This window comes from Malus domestica, chromosome 03 (assembly GCF_042453785.1).
Source record: "Malus domestica chromosome 03, GDT2T_hap1".
NCBI classification, from domain to species: Eukaryota; Viridiplantae; Streptophyta; class Magnoliopsida; order Rosales; family Rosaceae; genus Malus; species Malus domestica.
The window spans coordinates 25,069,289-25,088,759 of record NC_091663.1 but is presented as its reverse complement, the minus strand read 5'-3'; the positions used below and the strand labels follow the sequence as shown (position 1 = coordinate 25,088,759).

At 34.6% G+C, this 19,471-nt stretch overlaps 1 protein-coding gene and 1 long non-coding RNA gene across 3 annotated transcripts; both read right to left on the bottom strand.

Annotated features, from left to right (window-relative positions):
* Positions 1-1,201: 1,201 nt before the first annotated feature.
* Positions 1,202-4,171, bottom strand: LOC103427781 (small ribosomal subunit protein uS10c-like). 2 transcript variants are annotated; one of them, XM_008365864.4, is made up of 4 exons: positions 3,799-4,171; positions 3,494-3,553; positions 2,058-2,416; positions 1,202-1,411 (listed from the first exon to the last, which is right to left on the bottom strand). In XM_008365864.4, the coding sequence occupies exons 1-3, from the start codon at positions 4,024-4,026 to the stop codon at positions 2,105-2,107; spliced, it is 600 nt and encodes a 199-aa protein (XP_008364086.1). In that variant the 5' UTR covers positions 4,027-4,171; the 3' UTR covers positions 1,202-1,411; positions 2,058-2,104. The 2 variants fall into 2 exon arrangements, with proteins under 2 accessions (XP_008364086.1, XP_008364077.1); XM_008365855.4 differs by having other exon boundaries at positions 2,084-2,416; positions 3,799-4,134.
* Positions 4,172-13,036: 8,865 nt separating this feature from the next.
* On the bottom strand, positions 13,037-14,369 carry LOC139194247 (uncharacterized). Its single transcript, XR_011579006.1, has 2 exons — positions 14,152-14,369; positions 13,037-13,346 (listed from the first exon to the last, which is right to left on the bottom strand). It is a non-coding gene; the product is annotated as an uncharacterized lncRNA (long non-coding RNA).
* Between the last annotated feature and the right edge of the window lie 5,102 nt (positions 14,370-19,471).

Below are 19,471 nucleotides of genomic sequence, written 5' to 3'. Positions count from 1 at the left end.
CGTTCCTTCTTATCTTGCCCCATCTTTATACAAAAAAAAAAAAAAAACGAAATCAAATATATTTTATTTTATTTTAATTATAAAATCACTCTTTTCTAGATAAAAAAATGTCATGATTATAAAGATGAGATCCACGTATGTTGGTGAGTCTAAATCTATTAACGAGATGGTACAAATAATAATACAAATATGTGATAAATGTAACATTACTCTTTCATGATTATAACGGTTACCAAGTTATTAAAAAGTGGATTCTATTTGCACCTAAAGAAAAAAAAAAAAAAACTAATGAAAATGACTTGAAAACTTTGAGTTTTAACCATAAGGACAAAATAAAGGATGAAGTGAATAGTACCCGGATTGACTTTTTAATGTAAAAATATGATTTTTCATTAAAGTGAATAGTACCGAAAACTTTTCGTTAAAGTTCCGAAGAAAAAATGATTTCATCAACTCTCCCCCAATCTCACTCTGACATTCGTAGTCATTCACTAAGAACGGCAACAAAAATCTCATGGAGGATATACGAAAGCAGGCCGGAATTGTTCAGTTTAATTGCCAAGGGGATGCGCCAGTACGCTTTCTGAAAAATCGTGAGCCAAAATTGAAGCAAAATAATAGCTAGACAAGAACAGTTCTTGATCAAAGACCATACAAATTTCCGCTCTCATTTCCGGCCATACATAATCTCTCTTCGCATCTCCTTCGTAATGATTACGAGGAGTCAAACGAGAGAGGAAAAATGTATGGTCGAAAAATTTCAACAGATATCATCTCCGTCGTTTGTACATATATCGTCGAAAATGTTCCCTGTAGAAAGGAGTCTGTAAAATTTCAAGGACTTCATAGCAGAATTGTTGAAACGGGGTTAATCTGAGACTGAACTATGGGTTGGACTGGTGTATTATCTCTCACTGAATTAACGAAAGTACGACAAGAATTTGGCCCGTAAGTTTGGATTCGGATGACCAAACTTGCCAGAATCAGCTGCACAATTTGTGCTTTCTGGGGGTTTAGATTCTTTACTTCGAAAACGATATTATCCACAAGCCCACACAATTTTGTTCCTTTTCATCTCCAATCGACACATTAACAACAGAATTTCTCAACAGAGCTACCACGAAAGTGAAATGAATCCTAGACATGGAGAATAATCGAAAAGATACACAATGCGGAACTAATATGCAACAAGGATATCAAATAATGTCGAAAGAGGAACTCTTTATCTCTATTCTTCAACTGAGATCCAAGGGCAGAAATTGCTTACAATTGCTTACAAAATACACAAAAGAAATGAATTTCAGGAAAGGATCAAAATGCATTCGATAAGCGTAATCCTGCAGTCATTCAGCCTCTACAAAATAAACGTGAACCTTTGTAATCTCTTTCCCATGTTCTTCAAAGAAAACACCTAACATGGAAAAGTACATTTAGTACATTTTAGAGGCCAACAAAAAAAGTTCAAACACAGGAAGATAGCAAAACATACAAGAAAGGTACATATTTGACACCCCCCAGCATAAACTATATGATAAAAACAAGTTTGCTTGCAATGAAAACAGCAGGACAACACGCATCAAGGATATGGATCACAATGAATGTAGTCATCGAAGATTGTAAAAGCAAGCATGAAATGAACATAGTCATCAAAAATCAAATTAACGCAGGAAAATATAAATGAAGCAGGAACCGTTAAATTGTAAGCCACACAAGAACACAAACATCTACCTTAACAGAATGAGCAAATAAAACAGAGCTACTGCACTAAAAATAGTTACGTTAGTTTATTGCTCCCAAAGCTTGACCAGAAACAGGTCATGTGAAAACTATTAAAACCCTCCACCATAATTGAAAAAAGTGAAAGGAAGGAGATCCATTCCAGTATAGAATTGATAAAGGTGCCTACTTTCTTTGGATGAACATTGGTTAAAAAATAAACACTAAGAAAAAGATTTTTATTGACTTACATATATGAACCTGCATTCCAACTTTAATCATTTATGTATAATATTTCTATTCAAACGTGAGAGATGATAATGTACTAGAAGGAAGCAAACCTTCAGAAGCTGATAAATAAAAATACCTAAGCTGCTGCCCTGCTTCTTCACAGTTTGACCTCCACATCAACTCCAGCAGGAAGGTCAAGTTGCATTAAGGAATCTATTGTTTGTGCAGTTGGGTATAGAATATCAATGAGGCGTTGGTGGGTACGAATCTCAAAATGGAACCTTGCATCCTTGTGGACATGGGGAGATTTGAGAACACAGTAGATTCGCTTTTTAGTTGGCAAGGGTACAGGACCCATTGTTTTCGCATTCGTGTTCCTAGCAGCATCCATTATCTGCTTGCAGGAATCTTCTATCAATGGCACAAAGTAAGACCTCAGTTTAATCCTGATTTTCTGCTTGGGTGAGGCCTGAAAACAGAAACACCTTTAGATAATCAGAATACATGTGAAGCTGTTAAAACAATTGTGGGAAACAAATTAATAAATTAGACCTTTCTGCTTTAAGTTTGATAATTTAAAGTATGATTCGACAAATCAAGAATAGCACTGACAGCAGTAATCTAGCTGGTCCTCAGCCACTTAGTTACTTTCTGCCATTCCAAATTGTCCCAGATACATGAGTAATCAATCATTCTAGCCAAATAGCCCCAAGCCACGATGAACCCCATGTTCATCAAATCAGTAGGGAATCAAATATGGGGATCCATTTGCCACTAGCCAACGTTCTTACTATGTTGGAGGCTGTTGAAAGGTTACGAATCGGTAAATGTCCCTCCACAATCTTACTGTTTTATACATTAATTAAACAGCAGAATCTGAATACCCTTTTCATAACTAAAAGAGGTTCAATCCCGGGTCAGGATTAAATAAAAATTATAAGAAATAGGACAAAGCTCTACTATCTGTAATGGCACAGTTAACAAACAGACTTTGGAAAAGATCATTACAAAAATACAGATCCGAAGCATAAAGCACCAAGTACTCAAAAGTTCAATCAGGAACCTAGGTCATACCAGACAACAAGAAAGTCATAGACCACTCAAACAAAAGATCAAGGTAAAATAAAACAATTGGTTGTTTTGCATTTACATTTGACATACCAGCGCCAATGACAAATCTAGTCCGAGGTTTTGCATTTACGCATGGGCAGATATCCCCAATAACTTAATAAAAAGATTTGACACTAAGCTTCTAAGTTTCTAACTTGACATCAATATACTAGATCTTCATTCTGCATCACTTTATCCAATTGGACCAGATTTAATATTACACCAAAACTCCACTAATGGAAGAATATGTTCCCACCTCAGTGAACTTGCAAACCCTTAATAGATCGAAGTATCGAACTTAAGTTACATTTCCAAAAATTAATCAAAATAAAAATTTAAGTTAATCTTCCTCAGTTCAAATTATAAAACTATTAAAATTCCACAATTCAGATTTTCCCCCCTTCTATGAAACATTAATACGTTAGTAATAATATACCTTATCTCCATCTTCACCAATACTGAGTGATGAAGTACTCGGGGTCTCTGAACTTCCAACCTAAAACACACACAGATAACAAACATTTAAGAAATGGTTAAAAATTGCAGAAATATAACTGTATAAAAATTAAGCAAATTAAAACAAAAACCCACTACTCCAATATCAACATTTTAAAACGGCAATAAAAAATTAGGGAAAATTATTCTCCTTTTCCCACATTTTCTCAGCAGCCAAACACAGCATTAGCAAATTGTAAATTAAAAGAAAAATGAAACAAAGACAAATGGGCAAGAAAAAAAAACCTCGAGGGTTTCTGGAGGTGGGATTAGGGTTTCCTGGGACTCCAAGACTTCAGGAGCGGCATAAACCCTAGTGGATGACTGTGAGGGTCTTGAAGCTCTGAGCTTTAAGGCATTGTTGGCCGAGGGCAAAGCGAAAGAAGAAAGCTTTGGCTTGGAAGTCGGAAATGCAGAAGAATTGGAGAGAGGAAGTGAAGGAATTAGGATTGAAGACATAGAAGAAACTGCCATTGAAATGGAACTCGGTCTCCCTCTCTCTCCTTTTCCCTCCGTGTAAAGAAGAAGGGCTCCGTTTTGCTCACTCTGCCTGTAGATTGTAGAATTATCCAAAATATTTTTATTTTTTTTGTTTTTGTTTTTATTTTGGTTTGTAGTTTGGGCTGGCTAAAAATTGGAAGTCCAAGCCCACTTGTACTGATTGTAGGATTGGGCCGATTACCCATTTATATCATTGGTGTTTTTGTGAAATTAAATACATAAATATAAGGGTAAATATAGGAATATTATTTTAGATTCGTTTGGAATTGATTCCTTTAGGGTTTAGGGTTTAGGGTTTAAAACCCTTCCTTTCAGTAAAGCCGCTTCTATTAGAAGCACATTGAAATTATTTAAAATTGCAAATATTTCCTGAAAGAAGTACATAGTTTCTTGGAAAAAAATTTGAAATGCTTTATAAAAGAAGCACACAACTTCTTTTAAGAAGCACTTTAAAGTAAATTTTTTCCACCTATAAGCACTTCTACTTTTTTTCTGCCAAAACATGGCCAAAAACACTTCAGGTGATTTAAAAGTGCTTGTTTTTTTAAAAGCACTTCCAAACATACCATTTTACTCACTAACTTTTTTTATTTAGAAGGGAGTTGCTATTAGCACCGATAAAAGGAGATAATTAAGCTATAGAATGGTCGAACATGACATCAATAATATCTTAGTTAACTTCTACATTAAAACATGGGATTTGACTCCAATGCTACATTATACTGAGTGTAATAGATAATAAAAGTATTGCAGAAACAATATCTCCACTACGAGGAAGCCAAATATGTGTATAACTTTAGATTCTTATACGTTTTTCTCGTAATAATTTTGTATCACATGTTTCACAATTATCTAAATCAAGATATCAAAACATTTACAATTGTCTCTTGTGTGCTCTCTTTCTGTTACAGACGTGACAAAGTTACCAATTGAAATCGATTAATGCAGTAGAGAGAATTTTTGGATCATCAGCCCATGCGCATGCTTGACAAAGTTACGAAATAACTCATCACTTCTAACAAGTAACCACCATCCTACTCCAAATGACTCAAAACGAGCAACACTCATCAGTCGTCAGTGAGTGAAATTTTTTTTCAATGTACTTGGAACATGGATTGATACACTATGTGTTATGATACAAGTGAAGGGACACTTGAAAAAAAAAAACTCCCATTCACTTGTATTATGACCTGTGGTATACCTACCTGTGTTCGAGAAAGACTGAAATCTCTTGAGTGAGTGACTGATTGTGTGTGAGTTAGAGGGACAATTACAATTGTAGAAACTCAAGAACATTGAGAGAATTTGTTGTACTGGATACTCCTTTTCATTTCATTGCACACTTTAATTACAATGTATCTTTGGTGGATATAGCTTTGTACCAATCATTACAATTACAGAAATACCCTTAACCGATCTAACTAATTACAAGGTCAATTAACAAATTAATTTTTACAGTTACACAATGAAAATAAGCATCAAAAGGTCTAAGAGACAGCTTGGATTGTAGATACAAAAACCTGCGTTTAGAGAGAGGGACTTGGTATGAATGTCAGCTAACTGATCTGCACTGCAGACATACTGGACTTTGATGAGATTGGCAAGAATTAATTCTCTTGATGTAATGATAATCTATTTCAACATGCTTAGTCTTGCATGGAAAACATCATTAGAAGCAAGTGATATGGCAGAAATATTGTCACTCCAAACTTTTGGAACTGTAGACAGAGAAGGGCCAATATCTTTAAAAACTTTGCATATCTAAGCAAGTTCTATGCACAGTGTGAGCTAAAGAACGATACTTCGCCTCTGTGGAAGATCTAACAACAGTTGGTTGCTTCTTAGCACTCAAACTAATGTGATTAGAACCTAAAAAGATGCAATATCCACTTGTGGATCTTCTGTCAAAAGTACATCCTACCCAATTTGCATCAGAATATGCAGCAAGATCAATAACACCTTTCTTGAACCACAAACCATGTGTAATTGACCCCTTAAGAAACCTTAGGATTCTTTTAGCAACTTGGAGGTGAAGTTTCCTTAGAGCATGCATGAATTGGCAGACTTGATTGACAACAAATGATAAGTCAGGTCTGGTCTAAGTTAGATATTGTAAGGCTCTAACAATTGATTTGTATTAAGTAGCATTAGAAAAGAGTGGACTAGTGTGATCAAACTTTTGAGTACTCAGTGGAGTTGAACATGGTTTTGCACCTTCCATGTTAGTCTTTTTAAGCAAGTCAAGAAGATTCTTGTTTTGATGAAGAAAAATACCTTCTGAAGATCTTTGAACCTCAAGACCCAAGAAATAATGTAGAAGGCCTAAATTTTTGACAGGGAAGACTTTACTTGATTTTTACTTGATTTTTGAATGAAATGTTGATAGAGAGAAGGATTAGGTCCTGTTACCAATATGTCATCTACATACACCAAAACAATTACTGGAACAGAGGCTTTGAGAACAAATAGTGAGGCATGAGAGGTAGATTGTGGGAATCCAAAAGATTGCAAAAAGCTTGCCAAACCAAGCTCTATGAGCTTGTTTTAACCCATAAGTGACTTTTTGAGCTTGCACACATGATTATGAAGGTTTGAATCACAGAAACCAGGTGGTTAATGCATAAAAACATCCTATTTGAGATGTAGGAAAGCATTGCTAACGTCTAACTGGTTAAGAAACCAATTGTATTGGATTGCCAAGCAGAGAAGAATTCTAATTGTTACTGGCTTTGCAACTGGACTAAAGGTTTCTTAAAAATCCAGACCTTCTTGTTGATGGAAGCCCTTAGCTACAAGCCTTGCTTTATACTTGTCAAATGAACCATCATGATTTTTCTTGATCCTGAATACCCATTTACATCTAACTATATTTTGAGTATGGCTTGAAGGGACCAGTGTCTAAGTGCTTGTAGATTGCAAGGCATTAAACTTAGCTTGCATAGAAAATCTCCAACAAGTGCTTTGAAGCTTGAAGATAGGTGTTGGGAACAAAATCCACAAAACATGGTAATGGATGTTTGGTAGCTGAGTAAGCTTTGGGCTTATAAATGCCTGCCTTTGACCTTGTAACCATTGGATAAGCATCAGTAGTAGCAGAGAGTGAAGTGGAAGCTTATGTATTGGATTGAAGTGGAAACTTCTATATTGGATTGAAGTGGAACCAATGTGGGAGTTGTAATTGTAGGCAATGTACTTGAACTGGATGTAAAAGACAATTGTGACGAGGAACTTAAACTATGTGGAGAAATAGTAGTTGGAATGGAGAATGCCAAATCAATATTGGGATTCACTTGGGATGTACCATGTTGAGACTTACCTTTGGAACAAGAGCTGAAGACAGTATGAAATGGAAATTGATTTTCATAAAAAAACCACATACTTTGATATATAAATCCTTTGTGTAGTAGGATCAAGGTAGCTATAGCCTTTATGCTAAAGACTATATCCTAGAAAACACAATGTTTGCTTTTACTCTCCAATTTTGATGTAGTGTAGGTTTAAGCCAGGTAAAACAACCATAACCAAACACTTTAAGTCTTGAGTAGTCTGGATAGGTATGAAAGAGTAGTTCCAAAGGCGACTTAAGCAATCCTTCAATAGGTAATATGTTGATCAAATAAATGGTAGTGGATAAAGCTTCTACCCAATAGAGATGTGGTACATGAGATGCAAGTAAGAGAGTTTGAGATGTCTTAACTAAATGTTTGTGTTTTCTTTCAACGCGGTCATTTTGCTCAAGAGTGTGAGGACAACTAAATTGCTACATAATGCCATGATTTTTAAGAAAATACTTCAAAACATTGCTAGTGAATTCACCTCCTGAATCAGATTGTACAACCTTTATTTATTTCGAAAAGTGTTTTCAACATAACACTTGAACTCTACAAACACTGAATACACTGCAAACTTAGACTATAAAGGAAAAAGCCAACTATACCTGCTATAATCATTAACTATAAACAAATAGCACTTGTAACCACTCACTAAAACAACAGGTGAGGGTCCCCAGACATCAAAATGCAACAACTATAGACATTTGGAAAATGCAGACTTGGTAGGACCAAATGGCAGTTTATGATTCTTTGCCATAGCTTAGTCTGAATAGAAGAAGTCCACAATATTTCTACCCTTAACATCAACTTTATTAGAAGAAAGTACCTTCCGAATGATAGCACAAGAGGGGAGACCAAGCCTATGATGCAGTAGCGCTTGCAGTAACAGTACACTTATTAAAGTAGAGTGACAAGATGAAGAAGCTTTACATGTTGCAGAAGAACCTTGAAGAGGAAAGAAACCATCTCTAACTTGTCCCGCAAAAGCATATTTCCTGTAAAACGATCCTTGACAGAAAATCCATTAATATCAAGGGTTAATGAACAATCATTATCTTTAATAAATTGAAATGCAGAAAGAAGATTATGCTACATTTGAGGCATATGAAGTACATTGTGCAAATTAAAAGAATTGGAAGGAGTAGGTAAAAAAGGAGAAACCAACATGATCTATAGACAGACCTTTACCATCTCCAATGTACACTTTTTCTTCACCATGATAAGGAACAAGAGATGAATGTTTGAGATGTCATTGGTAATGTGGGAGGTAGCACCAGAATCGATGAGCCAGGACTGAGCAACCTTAAAGGTGTAGTGAGCACACATAGTTGCAATTTTGGCAAGACTAATTTTGCTAGAGATTTATGAATTCATGCAATCGATGCAATCGATTACTTCATGATTGGTAGAACCACAAATCTAACATGGAATTTTGTGGCCTGAAGAAGATCAACCACGACAACCTTGATTGTTGCCACAATTAAAATCAGAATTGTAGTTTTGACCACGATAATTGCCATGATTACCTTAACAATTGCCACGTTAATGTTTCCTTCCTCGATTGTTAGAATTAAATCGTAAGAAGTTCTTAATGGTTGAGTACCATGATTTTCATGATTTTGAGCAGAAAATGCATGTGTTGGTATAAGAAGTAATGGTGGTTGCGATTGCACAGAGAATGCATGGAAAGGTTTTGTAGGTCCAGAAGAAGCAACTTTCTTGTGATAAGTAAAGCTCATTGCTTAGCAATAGCCATGTAATTTATCCAAAGAAGTAGAGGAGAGACGGACCATAATGAAGTCAATGAGTGACTCAAATTCATTAGAGTCCAGCAAGAGTAGCAGCTATAAGATCACGATTTGGAATTGTGGCTTCAGCTGCAGTGAGAGAGTCAGAAATTTCCTTGGGTTGTTGAAGATAATCAGACATTGACAGAGATCATTTTTGAATGTTCTGAAGACAAAAACTCAATTGATGAATGTGTGCATTAGAAACGCCACCAAAACATTGCTCAAGTTTAGTCCACAGATCATGAGATGATGAAACTCCAATGCTGAAAGGAATCACTTCTTTTGAGAGTATCGAATTGAACAAGATCAAAAGATTAGGACCTTCTTATGCCAGAGCTCGAATTGAACAATCATGCTAGAATGGCGATGGACATGGCTTAGTGTCGTCAATAAGACCAAGAAGTTTGTAGCACCTGAGAATCGGCGCAAAGATAACACGTCATGGCAAGTAGTTAAAACACTTTTGCTTGAACGGAACCATGCTTCCAATGTTCTGAAACGTAATAGATGTGCACGATTGGGATGGATTAGGATTTGAGGAAGAGGAATTAGGGTTTGGAATTGGTACCGACTCAATTGGAGAAGATGAGTTTGAGGGAGAAGCTAACTTCAATTCAAGATTATCGAATACATAAATCAAGATCGGAGAGGAATAAGAAATCATGTGAAAAATCAGAGATCAGCGAAAGAAAATCTCAGAATCGAAAAGCCATATTGGCGATGGATACCATATAGAAACTCAAGAACATTGAGAGAATTTGTTGTACTGAATATTCCTCTTCATTTCATTACACTTTAATTACAATGTATCTTTGCTATATATAGCTTTGTACCAATCATGAGAATTACATAAATACCCTTATCTGATCTAATTAATAACAAGATCAATCTAACAAATTCATTTTAACAGTTACTCAATGAAACTAACTAGCTTTAGTATCTTTAACATTGAAGACTTTGGAGGCCAATTGTCATTTATTTTGCATGCCTACAACTTGAAGGCCTATGGTCACAATGGAACTAAGGCAATTAAAAGTGATTCGGTATGGGAACAAAGAATTGTTAAAGTACAATAGATCAAGTAGATGAGCATCACTTTCTTGGGAAACTCATTTTAGCACAAATTTTATATCACACCCTAGTGCATATGGTTCAATACTCATGTCTCACACGCCTGAATATAATGTTAACGAGTTACAGTTGCGTCAATGATAAGTGTTGAATCATTCAACAAATATTTTAGTTTTGGTTATCCAGACCACAACAAAAAGAGAAGTTAAAAAGAAAAAGATGCGGAGGTGTGCAAAATGAACACACTTTTACAAACTGTAGTATGTGCATGACAACTTGAATCAAAATTCCAGTAAGAGTTGATCAAGAATCTTTCTAAACCCATTTCAACATCATTTTGTAAGAATTTTGAGCAAGACGATATGGCGAAGTTTTCATCTTTCTCAACTTAGATTTGGAAACAATAAAGAAGACACGTATGATTGTTACAAGGACGATAGTAATCATACGAGTAGCCATATACTCGAAAATGATCCCTTAGATGCTGTTGAATTTTGACGCAAGGAGTTCTACACTTATAAGGGACGAGGCAAAAGTGCTAGTCATTCGTAAGATGAAAAACACATTTTCCTTTAAAACTACTTTAGCAACGTATTTATTGGTGTGAGGTATCAAATACGAGGGTTTTAAATTTGGTATTTATTTGGTACGATAAACGCAACTTACAAGTTCCCATAAATTGTTTAAATATCAACAATCACATAGCTATTTATTATTTCACACAAATATTATGTTTTTGCAAATTAATTGATTGATTAGTTTATTACAATAGAGTTGCAAAAATTGTGAACTAAACCTGTGCACATGTCATGTTAGTGACTATCATTGGGTGAAAAAGAGATGACAAGCAGGAAAAAGAACGCGACTAGCCTTAATTGTTCTGCTATAAATAGACAAACGTATTTCTCGAGCATTATTATTCCTACTATATCAAAATGAAAATGTGACGTAAGAGATTAAATTTGTCAAGAAGTGAAGAATTGTTGAAGTACAATAGATTAAGCAAATGAGCACCAATTCTTGGTAAACTCATTTTAGCACAAATATTATATCGCACTCTAGTGCATATGGCACAATACTCATTTCCTATACGCCTGAATATAATGTTAACGAGCTGAAGTTGTGTCGTTGATAAGTGTCGAATCATTTTTAGTTTTGGTTATTTAGACAAAAAAAAAAAAGATAAAAAAAAGATGCGGTGGTGTGCAAAATGAACACACTTTGACAAACTGTAGTATGTGCATAACAACTTGAATCAAAATTCCAATAAGAGTTGATCAAGAGTCTTTCATAAACCTATTTCAACATTGTTTTGTAAGAATTTTGAGCAATATGATATGGTGAAGTTTCCATCTTTCTCAACTTAGATCCAAAAACAATATGTATGACTATTACAAGGAAGATCGCGATAATACGAGTAGCCATATATTCAACAATAGGTTCACATGCCTGAATTTGGTCGAGCAATATAATTGTCTAAAAAGATAAGCATGACATATCAATATGCGGTGTTGCTGCAATATCGAAACGTAATGCACATGTAAAGGCCGAACAAATATAAAATTGATCTATATTACTTACAATGTTTCACTAAGTTTCCTAAATTAGCGTGGTAGTTGTTTTATTGCTATTGTTCATTCCTCAATCATAAAGAAAATGGTTTACAACTCAAAGTAACAAAGTGAAGTCGTAATAAGGCATCAATTCAAATATATAAATTTTTTATTTTAACTCATGAAACATCCCACAAATTTGTTAGCCCTAGAGAAGTTCGATTCTCTATTTAAGATGGGAGATGAAGGAGGTGGGATGGAATTTGCAATTATACAATGATTAAATACTCGGTTAGCCATGGCTTGAATGACAATTATGTTCCTGGTGTGTTCATGAGAACATTATGGCACGGTCTTCCCAATGCCACAAGAGCCATTCACCAATTTTCTTCCCTTTGAAAATGATACACCCCAACCTGGAATATTCACCTGGACTCTGAATCGAGCTGTGCTGGCTAACACCAGGAAGGTGACGAACCCATAAAGTGTAGTGATGTGGAAAATGTGAGTAAATTTAAACCTAAAAGTGCCTAAATGTAAAAGTGCACTAGTGAGCGAGAATGAACCCATTTCACACATGATGTCAGAGCATAAATAAAGTACAGTAAGGTATAATGAGAATTATACCATTGGAGGTAAACACATATACCAAAGTATGCCAAGAGTCCTCATTGACACGAAAGCTCAGCTACTAAAATTTGGAGGGGTGAAAAACAAGGGTGAGTGGGCCTAAAAATAAAGTTTTGTAAAAACCTTTTCGAAAACGTAATAACCCCTCGTCGTAAAACAAGTATAGTTTCCAAAGTATACATACTACATATAATATGGAAATACTTACAAAAAACTGTAATATCTTGAGCATGTAATATTTCACAATATCTCATAAATAAGCACATAACGTCTGATAATCATCACATCTCGCACAAACAAATATATCATATCGAGTGTTCATTAATATAAGTTGACACACGAGTTCATGCAGAGATATTCTGACATGAACATGACTGGATGTAATAATGATATACGCTCTAGTACTACAATCACATGAAGACTGGTGCTATGCGCATCACATACGAGTCCTAATTGCCTATAGAAATCTAGGATAAGACTGGCACCTATAATGGATCCAAAGTAGGCGTACGGTGTTATGTGAACATACACGTGAAAGACTCGTCCTGGCCCGGGTAAGTATTAACACTCGTGTAACGACGATGAGCATGTAACTTAAATAAAATCATAAAGCGGTAAATCAATAATTTACATTGACATAATACAATTCACTGTCGTAAATATAAATAAGGCACCTCGTAATAATATGCATACATGTGCATCCTGTAGGATTCATAGTAGTCTCACATTTTTCATCATCGCGACAATTCTTATAATGTCAATTTAATTATGGCATCACTTAGGAAATGCATTATTAATCTATGTATGGAAACTCAAATAATATATATACTATATAAAAGAAAAGACCCACTCACAGATACTTGCGAAGTCGTAGCCATTCGAACGAGCGAAATTAGAGTCTCTGATAGTAATCGCACCTAAGCATAATGGAGACCCATTAGTAAAACTCAATTAAAACATTTGCATTTGGAGAAACGGACGATGGATTCGGAATCAGCACAACGAAATATGCTAAGAAAGGTCTCGGCAAATTTTGTAAAAAGTCAACGGTTAACTCTAAAAGTCAACAAAGCCGCCCCAGTGGTCACTAATTAAAACAATAGAATTTCAATAATGGATGCCAAAAATGGACTCGGGACATTGAAATTAGCCTAGGAGGGTTTTTGAGAAAATTTTGAAAAAATTAATGCAAGGAATATTCCAAGAATATTCCAAGGAATATTCCAAGAATATTCCAAGGAATATTTCAGATCCATTTTCAATAGGTCAGATCGGGTCAACGGCCCAAAGGCTTGGGCCGGGCTTGGATCGGGTTTTGGGCCTGGTTTGGGCTTAAGGCCTTTTTTTTAATCGGGTTGGGTCGGATCCGAGTGGGCTCGTCGGTCGCACCCGTCGAACCCAACGAAGAAGAACACTAGTTTTTGGAAAATTTGGCGAGGAAACTTCCTTGCTCCAATTTGGGTTCAAAACATAATCAAAATTAGCATATAATATATGGAATTGGAACTTAGAACATGAGGAATAAAAATATACCATCAAGAGGTCAAGCAGTGATCAAAGACGGTCGAAAAAAGCCTGCAAAGCTTGGGTTCTCTTTGGAAAACTGGGGAGTGTTTCCCCCGTGTGATTTCTATGTCCAAACAACACCAAACTGTCTCAAAAACAACCTAAACGTACTCCTAGACGTGATCTACAAATTATTAAGAAGGTTTCCGACCTTACCTTCGTAGGAGATGGCGAGAACTCGTAGGATTCGATATTGCATAGTGATGGTACTGTGTAGCGAAGGAGAGAGGGAAAACGAGGGCTTTCTCCCCGTTCTGTGTTTGTAGGACTCGCTGAGAAGGAAGTGGTGCTGGTAGCATCGCCAAAGGTACGGTGATTGGTGGTGTTATGTGTCTGTGTTGACGAGAAGGGGAGAGAGAGAGAGCGAAGAAAGGGAGATTGCTGAGAGAGTTAGAGCGAGGAAGAGATAGAGAGAGTTCCAAAGAGTGGGAGAGAAGGACACGTAACAGCGAAAGAATGGAGATTTTGTGATGTGTGGGCCCCAAGGCCAAAAATAAATTATTAAAATATTAAAATATTGTTAAAATAATAATATAATAATAAAATATTTTTTTAAAATAATAATACAATAATTATTAGAAATATATAAAATAATAAATAGTAATTTTTACAACAGTATTTTTCGGATTAGTAGTTCCGTAAAACCTCTATCGTAACTCCTATTTCGATTATGCTTGCGTCAACGAGTTCGTACCATCAAATACTTCGAGAATACGGTAAATAATAGCTCGTACGCTGATGAGTCAATTTCATATTATATATTTTACCCTATTCTTAGTATGTTTTGGTAATCATTTTGGTAGAATTTTGATACTTTGATTTATATTTTCAATATAGGACATCCGACTTCCTTTGGACCAAAACATGATCAAACGGATGAGTTTTAGAGTGATTCAAATTGAAGGACGTTCGTGTGTCTCTTGGCGTGTTCGTATCAAAATTTGGGATTTTTCTACCAAGCGGTTATTTTCTGGCGATGGAATAAAGAAGCAGTGTACAGTGCTGGAAAATGACGTTTTTGGGCTTAAATTGTGTTTTTGGAGCCTGAGATGACCTCTGATGGGTTCGTGGCCTTCTAGAGAAGTGTTCAAAATATTTCAATCATCAAATTCAGCTATATTGGGCCAGTTTTGGAGCAGCTTAAGGGTCCAAAACGTGGCTGTTCAGATTTTAGGCGAATTTTACCATTTAATTTAGGATTATGCTGCCTATTTTATTTTAGTTATCTTAGTTTCCTAGTTGGAATAAAGGACCTGGTTTTTAGGGTTTGTGCGATGGCATAGCAACATATATTGTTTTGCCGTCCATAGTTTTTCTTTCGACGCTTTTCTTTTATGCAACTTTGGAGACAGAGAGTAATTGCTAGGGTTCTTGGAGATTTTATACTTTAAGGTGTTTTCATTCCTTTTATTCTTAATAATATTTTCTATGATTTCAATTATGAATATGCGTAACTAATTCCTTTTGCTAGGGTGAGGCCATACGCCTTAGCAATAATATGTAGTTTCTCTTTAATTTGCTTATGATTATATGCATGCAAGTTTCCGAGTTATTAATCACTGATTTAAACTATCTAATTATCTTGATGCTTGATCACCATTAGGATATTTAGAAAAGTAATTTGATGCAATTTTGGTAGGAGGTCAGTCCCTGAAATTGACGAAGGCTTCTTGTGATTAATATGTGCAAGTTCACTTAGGATGAATACCACGTCATAAGAGTTGCATGGTTTTTCAAAAGGTTTCACAGAACATAATGAGTCATGTATGTTTAGATTTGATTTGAATACCATAGACGGATTGCATGTTTGATATACGCTCTATGTTAGGGGTCCAAGTAGGCATATATTAGGAAAACCTAACCTTCGAAATATGCATGTATAGATTATAAGTAATTGAGAGAACTATATAGGATTGTTAAGGTGACGGCGGATCCCTATTGTTTTTTTTAAATTTGATTTCTCCAAAAGTGTTTCCTTTTTCTTCATCTTTAATATTGTAGCTTAGTTTACTTTTATTAATTAAATTCGTTTTTAATTTAAGTAGGTTATAAAATCAATCATCTCAACTTTCTGCTTCACAATAATTAAGTGGAAATTGGTTTGCTTCGATTTATTTAATAATCTCTATGGAGAACGACCTTGCGAGATCTGTTTATACTACAATAACCTTGTCATTCTTGCAAGTATTATAGGAGATTTTTAGCCCGTTTGTGTGTGTAGTAATTTCCCTATCATACGCATCACAAAAAGATGATCAACAAAAGTGAGCAATCTCGCCTCAAGGGGAATTTTCGTCAATTAACTCCCTTAAAACTAATAAAATCGCAAAATTAGGGATGAATTGTTACAGAAAATATAGTTGTACAAGTTGAATGCATACTTTATGCTAAAATATTTTTTGCACTCAACCATGGCCGGCGAGTCATCCAAATGGGCCAATGTTGGAAGTGCACAACTCGCCAAAAGAAGGCACGTATGACTGTTACAATGTTGAGCAATACGATAAGGCGAAGTTTCCATCTGTCTCAACTTGGATCTGGAAAGAAAAAAGAAGGCACGTATGACTGTTACAAGGAAGATCGTGATCATACAAGTAGCCATGTGATGACAATAGTTTCGCACATGCCTGACTTTAATCGAGCAATATAATTTTCTAAGATATCATAAGCATGACATATCAATATGCGGTGTAAATGCAATATTAAAACGTAATGCATATGTAAAGGCTGAACAAATATAAAACTGATATATATTATTCACGATGTTTCACGAAGTTTTCTAAATTAGCGTGATAATTGTTCTATTGCTATTGTTCATTCGTCAATCATGAAGAAAATGGTTTACAACTCAAAGCAACAAAGTGAAGTCATAATAAGGCATCAAATCAAATATATCAAAACGTTATTCTAACTCATGAAACATCCCACAAATTTATTAGCCGTAGAGAAGTTCAATTCTCAGTTTAAGATAGAGAAGAAAGAGGTGGGACAAAATTTACAATTATACAATGATTAAATACTCTGTCAGCTCTGGCTTGAATGACAGTTTTGTTTCCGTGTGTTCATAAGTAAAAGTGCGACTCACGAAAACATTATGGCATGGCTTTCCCAACGCCACAAGAGCCCGGCAACTACCATCACCAATTTTCTTCCCTTTGAAAATATAGTTGTACACGTTGAATGCATACTTTATGCTGAAATGTTTTTTGCACTCAACCACGGTTGTCGAGTCATCCAAATGCACCAACGTTGGAAGTGCGCAACTCGCCAAAAGCAAAATGACCACACGTAGAAACATGTTTAGTACAACCATAATGGTGGAAAGAATGCATAACTTTTGATTTTCTTAGAAAATGATCCCTTAGATGCTGTTAAACTTTGACGCAAGGAGTTCTAAACTTATAAGGGATGAGGCAAAGCTTTGAATCATTTGTAAGATGAAATACGCATTTTCCTTTAAAACTACTTTAGAACGTATTTATTGGTGTGAGGTATCAATTACAAGAGTTTCTAAATTTGGTATTTATTTGGTACGATAAACGCAACTTAGAAGTTTGCATAAATTGTTTAAATATCAACACTCCCAAAGATATTTATTATTTGGCACAAATATTACTTATTTGCAAATTAATTGATTGACTAGTTTATTACAATAGTGTTGTGAAAATTGTGAACTGAACTTGCGCGCTTGTGGTATTAGTGACTATTATTGCATGAAAAAGAGACGACAAGCACAAAAAAGAACGCGACTATCCTTAATTGTTCTGCCATAAATATACAAACGCATTTCTCCAGCATTATTATTCCTACTATATCAAAATGAAAATGTGACATAAGAGATTAAATATTTTAAGATGCGAAGAATCATCGAAGCACAATAGATTAAGAAAATGAGTACCCCTTTCTTGGTAAACTCATTTTAGCACAAATATAATATCGCACCCTAGTGCATATAGCACAATACTTATGTCCCACAGGCCTGAATATAACGTTAATGAGTTGATGTTGTGTCTGCAGTAAGTGTCGAATCATTCAACAAATTTTTTTGTTTTGGATATTCAGACAAAAAAAAAAAAGATGCGGAAGGTTGTGAAAAGAACACTCTTTTACAAACTGTATTATATGCGTAACAACTTGAATCAAAATTCTAATAAGAGTGGATCAAGAGTCTTTCAAAAACCTATTTCAACATTGTTTTGTATGAATTTTGAGCAATACAATATGACGAAGTTTCCATCTTTCTCAACTTAAATCCAGAAAACTATAAAGAAGACACGTATGACTGTTACAAGGAAGATTGCGATCATATTCGACAATAGTTTCGCACATGCCTGAATTTGGTCAAACAACATAATTTTCTAGAAGGATAAGCATGACATATCGCGCTACGGCGGAGCCGGTCTAGGATGTGACAAGCACAAATTTATTTTTGGGACACTTTGGATGCGGTCCCTAGCTATCAATATTCTTTGATTGAAACCTTGTTAGTTTTTAGTTTTTGATTGAGGTCCCTGACATTAATGTAATAATGTAAGTTACTATATTTTTTTAATTAAAAATTAAAAATTGAAATTTGTAATTGTTTATATTAATGAGATTTTAAATAAAACCCATAATTTATGGGATTAAAAATAATAAAATATAAATTATACTCTCTATTATATTGTGTGTGTGTGTGTGTGTATGTGTGTGTGTATACATATATGTATGGGTACATTAACCAAAATTAATAAAAAAAGTTATTGTACCAAAACATGGATACATTCTCAAATCAACGAAAAAGAATGTACCAATATAAGTTTAAACATGGATTAAAAAATTTGAATGGATTTTATATTAAAAAAAGGGTACATTTTACATATAACAAATTGATATATTTGAGAATGGGTACATTTAAGATTAAAAAAATTGAAAAATTATATGAATGGGTACATTTAAGATTAAAAAATTGAGAATCTTTTTATATATAAAAAAAAACTAATAGGTACAAACTTAATTTAATTTAATTTTTTATTATTTTGGAAATGTTTGAATTGAAAATTAATTAGAAGTTTAATAGAGGTGTGAGTATTAAACCCTAAATTAATTACTAATTTTTATATTAAAAAATTATATAATAAACAAGTAAATTCATTATCACATTAATGCTAGGGACTTGAATCAAAATTTGAGAACTAATAAGGTCTTAGTCAATGAACAGTAAAAACTAAGGACCGGATACTAATTTTTCCTTTATTTTTTGGTGTGAGATATCAAATTCGAAAGTTTCTAAATTTGGTATGATAAAAGTAAATTACAAGTCCCCATAAATTGTTCAAATATCAACAATCACATAGACATTTATTATTTCATACAAATATCACTTATTTGCAAATTAATTGATTGACTAGTTTATTACAATAGAATTGCGAAAACTTTGAATTGAACTTGCACGCTTGCCGTGTGAGTGACTATTATTGCGCCAAAAAGAGACAAC